General features: G+C 50.9%; 1 protein-coding gene across 3 annotated transcripts in view; it reads right to left on the bottom strand.

The window, feature by feature from the left end:
* Window positions 1–14,882, bottom strand: part of CHD2 (chromodomain helicase DNA binding protein 2) — a 239,130-nt gene that overhangs the window by 32,220 nt on the left and 192,028 nt on the right. For all 3 annotated transcript variants that reach the window (XM_075345973.1, XM_075345975.1, XM_075345974.1), the window contains exons 31-33: window positions 8,105–8,224; window positions 7,882–8,004; window positions 4,650–4,772 (exon numbers count right to left, since the gene is read on the bottom strand). In XM_075345973.1, coding sequence (XP_075202088.1) covers window positions 4,650–4,772; window positions 7,882–8,004; window positions 8,105–8,224 — 366 coding nt within the window. The remainder of the gene's footprint in view (window positions 1–4,649; window positions 4,773–7,881; window positions 8,005–8,104; window positions 8,225–14,882) is intronic.

Here is a 14,882-nt window from a genome sequence, read left to right as displayed (position 1 = left end):
TGCTCCATCTCCCATGCTGCGCACTCCCAAACGTGCTCCATCCGCCATGCTGCGCACTCCCAAACGTGCTCCATCCGCCATGCTGCGCACTCCCAAACGTGGTCCATCCGCCATGCTGCGCACTCCCAAACGTGCTCCATCCGCCATACTCCGCACTCCCCATCGTGCTGCATCCCCCATGCTGCGCACTCCCAAACGTGCTCCATCCGCCATGCTGCGCACTCCCAAACGTGCTCCATCCGCCATGCTGCGCACTCCCAAACGTGCTCCATCCGCCATGCTGCGCACTCCCAAACGTGCTCCATCCGCCATGCTGCGCACTCCCAAACGTGCTCCATCCGCCATGCTGCGCACTCCCAAACGTGCTCCATCCGCCATGCTGCGCACTCCCAAACGTGCTCCATCCGCCATGCTGCGCACTCCCAAACGTGCTCCATCCCCCATGCTGCGCACCCCCCATCGTGCTCCATCCCCCATGCTGCACCAGCATCAGCCTCTCTACCCGCAGCATCAGCCTCTCTCCTCCCAGCATCAGCCTCTCAACCCGCAGCATCAGCCTCTCAACCCGCAGCATCAGCCTCTCTCCTCCCAGCATCAGCCTCTCTGTGCCCAGCATCAGCCTCTCTGTCCCCAGCATCAGCCTCTCTGTCCCCAGCATCAGCCTCTCTGTCCCCAGCATCAGCCTCTCTCATCCCAGCATCAGCCTCTCTCCTCTCAGCATCAGCCTTTTCTGTCCCCCAGCATCAGCCTCTCTCCTCCCAGCATCAGCCTTTTCTGTCCCTAGCATCAGCCTCTCTCCTCCCAGCATCAGCCTCTCTCCTCCCAGCATCAGCCTCTCTCCTCCCAGCATCAGCCTCTCTCCTCCCAGCCTACCCCAGCATCAGCCTCTCTCCTCCCAGCATCAGCCTCTCTCCTCCCAGCATCAGTCTTTTCTGTCCCCAGCATCAGCCTCTCTCCTCCCAGCCTACCCCAGCCTCAGCCTCCCCCAGCATCAGCCTCTCTCCTCCCAGCATCAGCCTCTCTCCTCCCAGCATCAGCCTCTCTCCTCCCAGCATCAGCCTCTCTCCTCCCAGCATCAGCCTCTCTCCTCCCAGGATCAGCCTCTCTCCTCCCAGAATCAGCCTCTCTCTTCCCAGCATCAGCCTCTCTCTTCCCAGCATCAGCCTCTCTCTTCCCAGCATCAGCCTCTCTCCTCCCAGCATCAGCCTCTCTCCTCCCAGCATCAGTCTTTTCTGTCCCCAGCATCAGCCTCTCTCCTCCCAGCCTACCCCAGCCTCAGCCTCCCCCAGCATCAGCCTCTCTCCTCCCAGCATCAGCCTCTCTCCTCCCAGCCTACCCCAGCCTCAGCCTCCCCCAGCATCAGCCTCTCTTCTCTCAGCCTCCCCATCCCAGCCTTCCCCAGGATCAGCCTCTCTCCTCCCAGCCTCCTCCAGCACGCCGTTCTCCTCTGCCGACACTCACAGATCCGATCGCATACACTCACACACACACCCGATCGCATACACTCACACACACCCGATCGCATACACTCACGCACACACACATTGACGATATTGCACATACGCGCTCACACTCACAACATCCGGAGATACCACATGCTTCTGGCCATGTGATCCTCCGGCAGGTCCTGGAAGCTCACAGCACAGTATCGCCGCCGAGAAGCAAGCGATATCCCAGGATGTTGTGAGTGTGTGGATGCGATGTGATGTGTGTGTGAGGTGTGTGTGAGAGTGAGTGTGATCTGATGTGTGCGTGTGTGTGTGTGTGTATGTGTGTGTGTGCTGTTATGTGTATGTGTGTGTGTGTGCTGCTATGTGTGTGCGTGTGTGTATGTTCCGCCGCTGCAGGACCTTGATGCGCTGGTAACTATGCTACCATGGTTACCAGCGTATCTCGTCCCCCGCTCGCACGGGAGCCCACACCAGCATACGCCGGCCAGCCCCAGCAATGCGAGGGTATGTGTCGGCTGGTTTGGCGGCGTACGCTGATGTGGGCTCCCGGGGGTACAGTACTCACCTGGGAGTCGTGTCTCCGTGACCGTGTCGGTGTTCGGGGAATGCGTGGGGGGGCGGGGCCAGAGCTAGTGTGCATTGTGTGAGGGGGCGGGGCGTGGCCGAGTTGCCAATGCCTGCAGGGTGCCGGGGCGAGAGGCAATCTGGGGGGGGGGGGCGGAGCCTGGGCGAGCGGCCGGCCAATCCGTGTGGGGGCGCAGCCCGGGTGAGCGGCCAATCCGTGCGGGGGGGGCGGGGCCATGGCGAGCCCAGCGGTCAATCAGCTTTGTGTCACCGTAAGGACACAATTTTGGAGCAAGACAGACAGACAGACAGAATAAGGCAATTTATATATATATATATATACCGAATTTTTCGGACTATAAGACGCACCTGACCATAAGACGCACCCTGGTTTTAGAGGAGGAAAATAGGAAAATAAAATTTTAACCAAAAAATATGGTCATGACACACTGTTATGGGGCGAGGATCTGCTGCTGACACTGTTATGGGGGTAATGTCCCCAAATTCTCTACTAAAGGTACCCCATTCTGATAAGGATCCTCCTGCCTTGTATATGATCCTGCTCATATACCCCCCATCTTGCTAATAATATACCCCCCATCCATCCTGCTAATAATATACCTTCCATCCATCCTGCTCATGATATACCCCCATCCATCCTGCTCATGATATGCCCCCATCCATCCTGCTCATGAAATGCCCCCATCCATCCTGCTCATGAAATGCCCCCATCCATCCTGCTCATGATATGCCCCCATCCATCCTGCTCATGAAATGCCCCCATCCATCCTGCTCATGAAATGCCCCCATCCATCCTGCTCATGATATGCCCCCATCCATCCTGCTCATGATATGCCCCCACCCATCCTTCTCATGATATGCCCTCATCCATCCTGCTCATGAAATGCCCCCATCCATCCTGCTCATGAAATGCCCCCATCCATCCTGCTCATGAAATGCCCCCATCCATCCTGCTCATGAAATGCCCCCATCCATCCTGCTCATGAAATACCCCCATCCATCCTGCTCATGATATGCCCCCAGCCATCCTGCTCATGAAATACCCCCATCCATCCTGCTAATGATATGCCCCCATCCATCCTGCTCATGAAATGCCCCCATCCATCCTGCTCATGAAATGCCCCCATCCATCCTGCTCATGATATACCCCCATCCTGGTAAATGGCGTGTATCCTGTGGCACAGGAAAAAAAAATAAACGTTTATACTTACCCTTCCTCACTCCCTGAAGCACCGATCTCTGTCTCAGCTGCAGCGCCGCTGTGTGGAGCCGTCACCGGTGTCTGCAGCATCGCGTCTTCCTGTCTGTGCCGGCGGTAAGCTGATCGATTCTGGTGGATACTAGCGGCGCGCACAGCGATGACGTTATCGCGGTGTGCGCCGCTAGTGTCCAGATCAGCTGACCGCCGGCACAGACAGGAAGACGCGATGCTGCAGGGGGGCGGCTCCACACACGGTGACGGGTGAGTACACTGATTCACTGCACCCCGTGCTGATAATGATGCACGGGGGGCAGTGAATACAGCCGCACATGATCACTCCAGGCTGTAGTTGCCAGGGGTGATCACGGCTGGCTGCTAATTATGCGCGCACCCCCCGTCCATCACCCCGCTCACCTGTCAGCGCCGGTTTCGCTGAGATGATGATGGGCATGCATATGTAATGAGCGGGCCCACGTGGTCACGGCAGGCTGCTGCAGGCTGCTACAGCCTGCTGGTGCCGCCGATGACCCGCTCCACCCTCATTCCCCGCACCCGCAACCTTATAGTCAGACCATAAGACGCACCCCCCACTTTCCCCCAACATTTGGGGGGAAAAAAGTGCGTCCTATGGTCCGAAAAATACGGTATATATTATATATATATACACACTTCACAGGGGTCAGTCAGGGTGAATGCCTAGGCATCTGTCCATCATAAGAACGCATTGTATGAAAAGAAAAAAAAAAAAAGAAAAAAAAGAAGTGTAGTCTTCTGCATCTTCCGGTACACTACACCAAATGTTATACAGATATGTACAGGTCAGACAGAGACCAAAAGAACACTCTTGGACTTTATCTTGTAAATAGAAGCAAGTGTGAACACCCCCAGTATATGCCAGGAAAAACTCCAGATGTATAATGTAGGCTAAGTATACAGATGCATTGTGCACTTAGCCTCATTCTGGTATTTTCAAGATTGCTGTAAATCTGTAGTTTAGGTCTTCTGTAACTCATCAACGACGTCAGTGACTCTCAAAGTCTCGCCAATTATCGGTGAGATGCCTTGTGGGGGAGGTGGGCCATATAAAGTAGATGGCTCTCAGCCGACAATGGTTCAGCTGATCATTCAGGCACAAGCCATCTTGGTCGAATGAGCAATCCTAGGTTCTGTATGGCAGAGCTGTCGCCAGACATGACTGGTCCCATCTTATCCCCGGGAGACAGTATGATCAGCAGTCTAAAAATTTGGCATGCTAGATTGATATTTTCCCAGGAAAATAAATTATCCAGGGCAGCCATACAAATTAGACTGTCGATCGAAACACATCGATATTGGTGGTTTCATCTGAGCTTAGTCGAATGTATACGGAAGGGGGCTTAATAGTGGCTGCAGAATTTTACGATAATGTATACCTTTTCTTTTGGCTTCCTCTTCTCTTTGGTGCCTTCCTTTTTTTGGTTCTGTTTGTCCTTATTTTCCTTGTTGTCTTTTTTCTTTTGTTTCTTCTTGTTTGGACTCTTTAGAGAGCCTTCCTCCTGCAGTAAAGGAAAACTTCTATTAGTCTTTTAGCATCGAGATAGATGGCTGACTGCCAGGCAAGGACAAACACAAGCTACACCCTTCATTGTAGCTACCGACACCACATATCCCAAGCTATTAGCACCTCGTCTGATTGGTGACTTCAGCCATTCTATTCTCAGAGGAGAGGACTTTGTACAGGAGGAGTTATCCCTACAGGCTGCCCTGATAATGCTTCCTATATATTGCAGTTTATGACAAAAGACCTGACATTCACTGAAATGATTGCTATTCACCGAATCTACAATGGAGAATTATTTTAGTGTAATTATCTATAGCAACTAAATTATAGCATGCAAAGCCAGGCTGGAGCACCAAATACTAGGACAGTGGGCTAGACACACAGTATGTCCAACCTTTGCAGCTGCACAGAAGCCCAGTAGATGAGGGACGCACCGCCACCTTAAAAGCGGCTTCCTGCTGACTATTAGATTGCATGTAAGGGACTAAAGCTCCATACATAAGACGCATGGCTAATTGCTGTCTCTCCAGACTCCCTCATGCACATAAGCGTGTGTCTAGGCTGAGCATTTATGGGTTTTGAAAGGAAAGAGCAGCTAGTAGACAACTTTGGCAGGGGCTTATGTCCCATGAGAACAAATGGTTTGGTGTTAAAATCCCAAATACACGATTATTCTCTCCCTCAACATCATATATAAGAGGGCATCGCAACATTTTCCCAACAGATCAGATGGTCATCCATTCCCATCAAACATGTAAGGTTTAGGCAATTTATCTAATATGTCTGGGGGCATTAAGCAAAATAATTTCAGTGCTCAATGCTTCAGTTGGATCATTGAAGATGCTTGAACTCTATTATACGGGGGAGCAAGAGCCCATGTACTTTTCATGTGTCTGATCTTGGGGAAAGGCATAAATTCAAGAGAAAATTTACTTAGTATTGGCGTGGAGTTTTAAAAAAAAGATATCAGAACTGGAGAAAGTTTAAACAAAAACAAATTACTCATTAATATACAATATGGACACTCAAAGTTATCGTAAATCAAGATATTTACTAGAGTAGAGAAGGCTGGGGGGATTGGAGGTCTTATACCACGGGGGCTGATAGTGAGGATAGACCTAAGAAATTGATAGATTTCCGTCTTGTAAAAACAATATATAGTTAGGTCCAAAAATATTTGAACTCTACAGGTCACTATTTTTTATTTAAAATGAAGCAACCGAGATGTAATTGAAGTGTAGACTTTCAGTTTAATTAAAGGGGTTAAACACAAATTTCCTATGAAACGATCATCAATTGTAAATTTTTGTCTACAAAGCCTCCTTATTTCAGAACCTCAAAAGTAATTGGCCAAATTTTCTTTACTATAAATAAAATGTTCATTTTTACTACTTTGTAGAGAATCTTTTGCAGGCAATGACTGTCTGAAGTCTGTGAGCCATGGATGTCACCAAATGCTGGGTTTCCTCCTTTGAGGTGCTTTGCTCCATACTCTCTTCATCCCATTATTCTACTACAGGTGATCTTATTTCATCTGTCCATATAATGCTTTTCCAGAGCTGGGCCGGCTTCTTTAGATGTTCTTTCGCAAATCTGACCTGTTTTTAAGGCTGATTAATGGTTTGCACCTTGTGGTGAACCCTTTGCATTTACTTCCATGAAGTCTTCGCTTTATAGTAGACTTAGATACTGAGACACCTTCTTGGAGCGTGTTCTTCACTTGGGTAGATGTTGTGAAGGTTTTTCTTGACCATGGGAAAGATTCTGCGATCATCCACCACTGTTGCCTTCCGTGAAGGACCAGGCCTTTTTGAGTTCCCAAGCTCACTAGTGTGCTCTTTTTCTGCAGACTAAACCAAGCTGATGATTTGGCCACTCCTAACATTTCTGCTTTCTCTCTGATGGATTTCTTCTTTTTTTTCCAGCAGAACGATGGTCTGTTTCTCTTCCATTGAGAGCTCCTTTGACTACATGTTGTGGGTTCACAGCAGCAGCTTCCAAATGCAAATGCCACACCTGGAATCAGCTCCAAACCTTTTACCTTTTTGATGATGGATTAACGAGAGAATAGCCCATTACAGAGCTTTTGGGATAATTATCCAATTCCTTTTGATCCCTTGAAATAGAGACTACTACTTATTAAAGAGCTGTAATTCCTAAACAATTCCTCCAATTAGGATGTGAATGCTCTCAAATTAAAGCTGAGAGTCTGCACTTTAAACCCATATTGATTATATAACTGTATCTTGGATATTTTTTGTTAAACAGGTAAATTGCTAAACCTTGTGTCACTTTCCAAATATTTCCGGACCTAACGGGTTTATGGTCACTGGTATAAATGGAGAATATAGTATCACTAGGGATGAGGAAGAATTTATTTTTCTGCTTTAGAGCAAAACGTTCTATGGGTGATTTTTACCTACTCCTCCATAAAATGCAGGTTTTTAAGCAGAAAAGTTTGATGGACTTGATGCACTATGTATCCATGAATGGCATAAAACTAAGCAAAGCAATGGCTAGAACTAAGCACTAACAGGAGATTGACCAAGCTGGTAATGTGGCACTGCCATAGGACGGCACAATAATTCAGATCTGCCTTACTAACGACACTTGCAGTTAAATACACAAAGCTCGAAAAGCCAGGACGAGAAAGCGTCCTTGTACTTACTCGTTTTAGAAGTAACGTCAGCCTAGGCGACATATTCCAGCCATTTGTACAGGAGGATTATTGGGCTGGCATTTTTTGGTTTGGGCAGTCTTGATTAAAAGATATCCTAAGCATTAATGGCAGAGATTCTAGAGAACTTTGTCTTCCCAGTTTGAGACAACAAATTTCTAATTTTTTTTTGTGTGAGAGCTGAAACATTCTCCTACATGCACTGACCTCGGCCAGATTAGATTGCTATAGGATGAACAGAAATGCTGTCCGAAAGTCAAACCTAAACACTTAAAATTAGTAGCCAACCTCACTCTTATGACTGAAGGGACATCAATCCCTGCGGCCAAGTCTGGGCAATATACTTGTATGTGGGGGGGGGGGATAAAGCATGCTTGTCTCAAGTTATGCCTATGTGCAACTTTGACAGCAAAGAAAGTGTACACACCTTGGTTTCTGCATCTTCCGATGGGTGGTCAGAAAGCCTAGGTGAAGAGATCTCATTGCCATGCTCATCCTTCACTTTGCCTGCACTATCTCTCTTTGCACGTGGCCTTCTTCTCTTTTTTGCCTATTAAATAGACAAATATATCTAAACTTCTAGCAAAGATTATATGTACACACACACGCAACATGGCATACCAAAATAAAATCACTGCAAACGCTCTGACCTCTTCTGTTGGACCTCCTTCTTTTTTTTCTGTTTCTTTCTTAAGCATTTTCAGCAGATAGTCAGCTCTGGTCTGTAAGTGCTTTCCTTGAGGTTTTTTCTCAGTTTCCACAGGTAAGATCTAAACACAGATTATTATTAATATATGCAGAATTCTCACGTCAAGCACATGTGTATATTTTTGTCCCATTATATTTAGCATTAGATTTGAAAGGGGTTTTCCTGTATTGTAAAGTGTTTACTTATTACTAGGATATGCCATCAATTTCAATAAGACACCATTAATAAAAGCAATGTCATATTCTTCAGTTACTGGAATAACCACATACAGGGCGATTCACCGGCTACTTAGTCAGGAAAAAAGGGAATTTTGTTTACTTACCGTAAATTCCTTTTCTTCTAGCTCCTATTGGGAGACCCAGACAATTGGGTGTATAGCTTCTGCCTCTGGAGGCCACACAAAGTATTACACTTTAAAAAGTGTAACCCCTCCCCTCTGCCTATACACCCTCCCGTGGAACACGGGCTCCTCAGTTTTGGTGCAAAAGCAGGAAGGAGAAAACTTATAAATTGGTCTAGGGTAAATTCAATCCGAAGGATGTTCGGAGAACTGAAGACCATGAACAAAAAGAACAATTCAACATGAACAACATGTGTACACAAAAGAACAACCAGCCCAAAGGGCACAGGGGCGGGTGCTGGGTCTCCCAATAGGAGCTAGAAGAAAAGGAATTTACGGTAAGTAAACAAAATTCCCTTTTTCTTTGTCGCTCCATTGGGAGACCCAGACAATTGGGACGTCCAAGAGCAGTCCCTGGGCGGGTAAGAGAATACCTCAATAAAAAGAGCCGAAAACGGCCCCCTCTTACAGGTGGGCAACCGCCGCCTGAAGGACTCGCCTACCTAGACTGGCGTCTGCCGAAGCATAGGTATGTACTTGATAGTGCTTCGTGAAAGTGTGCAGACTAGACCACGTAGCTGCCTGACACACCTGCTGAGCCGTCGCTCGGTGCCGCAATGCCCAGGACGCACCTACGGCTCTGGTAGAATGGGCTTTCAGCCCTGAAGGGAGCGGAAGCCCAGAAGAACGGTAAGCCTCGAGAATCGGTTCCTTGATCCACCGAGCCAAGGTTGACTTGGAGGCCTGAGAGCCCTTACGCTGGCCAGCGACAAGGACAAATAGCGCATCTGAACGGCACAGGGGCGCCGTGCGAGACACGTAGAACCGGAGTGCTATCACTAGATCCAAAGAGTGCAAATCCTTTTCACACTGGTGAATTGGATTAGGGCAAAAGGAAGGCAAGGAGATATCCTGATTTAGATGAAAAGGGGATACCACCTTAGGGAGAAATTCCGGGACAGGACGCAGAACCACCTTATCCTGGTGAAAAACCAGGAAGGGAGCTTTGCATGACAGCGCTGCAAGCTCAGACACTCTCCGAAGTGATGTGACTGCCACCAGGAAGGCCACCTTCTGCGAAAGACGTGAGAGAGAGACATCCCGCAGCGGCTCAAAAGGTGGTTTTTGAAGAGCCGTCAGGACCCTGTTAAGATCCCAGGGTTCCAACGGACGATTGTAAGGTGGGACCATGTGGCAGACCCCCTGCAGGAACGTGCGGACCTGCGGAAGCCTGGATAGATGCTTTTGAAAAAACACGGAGAGCGCCGATACTTGGCCCTTGAGAGAGCCGAGGGACAAACCCTTGTCCATTTTAGATTGTAGGAATGAAAGAAAAGTGGGTAAGGCAAACGGCCATGGAGGAAAACCGTTATCAGCGCACCAGGATAGGAAGATTTGCCAAGACCTGTAATAGATCTTGGCGGACGTTGGCTTCCTGGCTTGTCTCATGGTGGCAATGACATCCTGAGATAACCCTGAAGACGCTAGGAGCCAGGACTCAATGGCCACACAGTCAGGTTGAGGGCCACAGAATTCAGGTGGAAAAACGGGCCTTGTGACAGCAAGTCTGGGCGGTCTGGACGTGCCCACGGTTGACCCACCGTGAGATGCCACAGATCCGGATACCTCTAGAGCGACGAGAATGGCGCGACGGCAGTCGGACCTGATCTTGCGTAGTACTCTGGGCAGCATCGCCAGAGGGGGAAACACATAAGGCAGTCGAAGCTGCGACCAATCCTGGACTAAAGTGTCCGCTGCCAGAGCTCTGTGATCCTGAGACCGTGCCATGAAGGCCGGGACCTTGTTGTTGTGCCGTGACGCCATGAGATCAACGTCCGGCGTTCCCCAGCGGCGACAGATCTCTCGAAACACGTCAGGGTGCTACGACCATTCCCCCGCGTCCATGCCCTGACGACTGAGAAAATCTGCTTCCCAGTTTTCTACGCCCGGGATGTGAACTGCGGAGATGGTGGAGCCTGTGGCTTCCACCCACTGCAGAATCCGCCGGACTTCCTGGAAGGCTTGACGACTGCGAGTGCCGCCTTGGTGGTTGATGTAGGCGACGGCTGTGGCGTTGTCCGACTGTATTCGGATCTGCCTGCCCTCCAGCCACCGATGGAAAGCCAATAGGGCTAGATATACTGCCCTTATCTCCAGGATATTGATCTGAAGGGACGATTCTATCGGAGTCCAGGTTCCTTGAGCCCTGTGGTGGAGAAAAACCGCTCCCCAACCTGACAGGCTCGCGTCCGTGGTGACCACGGCCCAGGTTGGGGGTAGGAAGGATTTTCCCTGAGACAGAGATGTGGGTAGGAGCCACCACTGAAGTGATGTTTTGGTTGCAAGGGAAAGAGAGATGTTCTTGTCGAGGGAAGCCGCACTCTTGTCCCATTTGCGAAGAATGTCCCATTGGAGTGGCCGTAGATGGAATTGCGCGAACGGCACTGCCTCCATAGCTGCAACCATCTTCCCCAGGAAGTGCATGAGGCACCTTAAGGGGTGTGACTGACTCCGAAGAAGTGATTGCACCCCCGCCTGCAGAGAAAGCGGTTTGTCCCGTGGTAGCTTGACTAACGCTGGCTGGGTATGAAACTCCATCCCGAGGTAAGTCAGTGATTGGGTCGGTGTCAACTTGGATTTCGGGAAATTGATGATCCACCCGAACTGCTGGAGAGTCGCCAGAGCGACGGTAAGGCTTTGTTGACACGCCACCCGAGAAGGGGCCCTGACTAGGAGATCGTCTAAGTAGGGGATCACCGAGTGGCCCTGAGAGTGCAGGACCGCCACGACTGATGCCATGACTTTGGTGAAAACCCGTGGGGCTGTCGCCAGGCCAAAAGGCAATGCCACGAACTGGAGGTGTTCGTCTCCGATGGCGAAACGCAGGAAACGTTGATGTTCGGGTGCGATCGGCACATGGAGATAAGCATCCTTGATGTCGATCGATGCTAGGAAGTCTCCTTGTGACATCGAGGCGATGACCGAGCGGAGAGATTCCATCCGAAACCGTCTGGTTCTCACATGTCTGTTGAGTAGCTTGAGGTCCAGAACGGGACGGAATGACCCGTCCTTTTTTGGCACCACGAACAAGTTGGAGTAAAATCCGCGACCACGTTCCTGAAGGGGAACGGGAATCACAACTCCTTCGATCTTTAGAGCGGCCAATGCCTGAAAAAGTGCGTCGGCCTGTGCGGGGGGCGGAGAGGTTCTGAAGAAACGAGCCGTAGGTCGGGAGCTGAACTCTATCCTGTAACCGTGAGACAGAATGCCTCTCACCCATCGGTCTTGAACATGTGGCCACCAGGCGTCGCCAAAGCGGGAGAGCCTGCCACCGACCGAGGATGTGGCTAGGGGAGGCCGAGAGTCATGAGGAGGCCGTCTTGGAGGCAGCGCCTCCTGCGGCCTTTTGGGGGCGTGACTTGGACCGCCACGCATAGGAGTTCCTCTGGCCTTTCTCCGGCCTGTTGGACGAAGAGGATTGGGGCTTGGCGGAGGGACGAAAGGACCGAAACCTCGATTGGATTTTTCTCTGCTGAGGTCTCTTAGGTTTGGACTGGGGTAAGGAGGAGTCCTTTCCCTTGGATTCCTTAATAATCTCATCCAATCGTTCGCCAAATAAACGGTCGCCAGAAAAAGGCAAACCAGTTAAGAACCTTTTGGAAGCCGAGTCTGCTTTCCATTCGCGCAGCCACACGGCCCTGCGGACTGCCACGGAGTTAGCAGATGCTACAGCCGTACGGCTAGCGGAGTCCAGGACGGCGTTCATGGCGCAGGACGAAAAGGCTGATGCCTGAGAGGTCAAAGAAGAAACATGCGTAGCAGAACTCCGTGTGACAGCATTAATCTCAGTCAGAGAAGCCGAGATTGCCTGGAGAGTCCACACAGCCGCAAAGGCCGGGGCGAAAGACGCGCCCGTGGCCTCATAGATAGACTTCACCAAGAGCTCTATCTGTCTGTCAGTGGCATCCTTCAGGGATGAGCCATCGGCAACAGACACAACGGACCTAGCAGCCAATCTGGAGACTGGAGGATCCACCTTGGGAGAGTGTGCCCAGCCCTTAACGACTTCAGATGGAAAGGGATAACGCGTGTCAGTGGACCGTTTAGCAAAGCGCTTGTCCGGGACCGCTCTGGGCTTCTGGACAGCATCCCTGAAGTTAGAGTGATCAAAAAACGTATTGCGTGTACGTTTGGGGAACCGAAATTGGTGTTTCTCCTGCTGAGAAGCCGACTCTTCTACAGGAGGAGGCGGGGGTGAGAGATCCAACACCTGGTTGATGGACGAGATAAGATCATTTACTAAGGCGTCCCCCTCAGGTGTATCAAGGTTAAGGGCGAAGTCAGGGTCAGAGCCCTGAGCTCCCACGTCCGCCTCGTCGTCCTGAGAGTCCTCAAGCTGAGATCCCGAGCAGCGTGAGGAGGCCGGGGAAGAGTCCCAGCGAGGTCGCTTAGCCGGTCTGGGACTGCGGTCCGGGCAGGAGTCCTCCGCCTGAGACCTGGGGGCTAACCTGGGAGCGCGCTGCGGCGCGGACCGAGAAGGGCCTGGAGGAGACAAGCTAACAGGGGCCGCGGCCTGTGAAGGGCCCGGTCTGGACTGCAATGCCTCAAGGAGCTTAGATGACCATTTGTCCATAGACTGTGCAATGGATTGAGAAAGTGACAGAGAGTTTCTCAGCGAAAGAGGCCAACACCGGTGACTCTGTCCCTGCCGCCTGCTCAGGGGGAGCAGGGGGGTCTACATGAGCCGAGGGGCCCACAAGTGCCCGAGGCTCCGGCTGAGCAAGCGAGGCAGGAGTCGAGCATTGCTCACAGTGAGGGTAGGTGGATCCCGCAGGCAACATAGCCCCACAAGAGGTACAGGCCGCGAAAAAAACCTGTGCCTTAGTAGCTTTGCTCCTTGTGGACGACATGCTGTTGTCTCCTAGGAGAGTGACCACTGAGGGTATATAGGAAAAGGGTATACAGCCTGACCGAACAGATATATATATCTATTATATATGTATATATGTATCTATTCCGGCACCCTAGGGGGACCAGCACCGGGTGACCGACCACTAACGAGCGGAGTGTGTCCTCCAGATTCCCTGTTGTGGATCCCCCGGAGCTGCAGAGCTGTGTCACTGAGAAGCCTCCACCGGCAGAATGCCAAAAAATGGCCGCCGGAGCTCTCAGGGGAGGAGTGGGGCCGAGGGCGGCGCCAGCAAAGAGCGGGAATCTGGGGTCCCCACAGTGGTCAATGAGGGGGGAGGGAGACATGCAGGATGCTCCAGCCCTCACATCCGACGTCATGTCGGTAATCCCGCCCTTACCCCTGACAGGCAGGCCCGGGGGCGGGATTTTCACGACTAGGCCGCAGTGAAGCCGGGGACTAAATTTGAGACCGCGCCCGACAAGCAGGCACGGTCGGCGCAGAAGTCTGCCGGGCTCTCGGTTTTACAACTACCGCGACTTCCGGGAAGAAGGTGCGCTCCCTGTACAGTCCCCCCATGGGGACACAGAGTACCTTCAAGTTGCAGGGCCCGGTCCCTGGGGTTGAAGAGGCTCCGGTCCGGCAGGTTCCACCAGGGGCTGCGGATGGAGCACGGTCCCAGCAAATGGATGACCGGTCAGGATCCCACTTCTCCCAGAGCCGCATAAGGGATGGTGAAGGAGACGGCATGTGGCTCCAGCCTCCGTACCCGCAATGGGTACCTCAACCTTAACAACACCGCCGACATAGTAGGGTGAGAAGGGAACATGCCGGGGGCCCCATCGGGGTCCTCTTTTCTTCCATCCGACATAACTATGTATGAGAATGCATGAGTGGATGTGTGCCTCCTTCCACACAAAGCATAAAACTAACTGAGGAGCCAGTGTTCCACGGGAGGGTGTATAGGCAGAGCGGAGGGGTTACACTTTTTAAAGTGTAATACTTTGTGTGGCCTCCAGAGGCAGAAGCTATACACCCAATTGTCTGGGTCTCCCAATGGAGCGACAAAGAAAAATTGCTGTAACTTCTAAAAGAGACGATCGACCGTACTGACATTTGGACTGTATATACTTTGGTTCATGATATGTGAGAGTGCAATGAGCCTCAGCGACGAGAAACATCCCCAAGACGAGTATTAGGCCACGTAGAAACATTGAGTTTTTGGTGAGGTATCTTTACCTCAATATTTGCAAGCTCTGATTGTTTCACTCCTGGTTTTGCTAATTTTTACAAATACAGAGGTAAAAACTCACCAAATGCTCAAAGTGTGCACAACGCGGACAATCAGAGGAATTGCTGTCCATGTAATACAAGGAGGGCGTTGGTTCATCAGACCCTTCTATGATATTCATATGGCTTATTAGGACACTTATACAGAATATGTCTTCGTGAGATATAAATCTGACTAAA

Source organism: Anomaloglossus baeobatrachus, chromosome 4 (genome assembly GCF_048569485.1).
Source record: "Anomaloglossus baeobatrachus isolate aAnoBae1 chromosome 4, aAnoBae1.hap1, whole genome shotgun sequence".
NCBI lineage: Eukaryota > Metazoa > Chordata > Amphibia > Anura > Aromobatidae > Anomaloglossus > Anomaloglossus baeobatrachus.
This window is presented reverse-complemented; position numbering and strand designations above follow the sequence as displayed.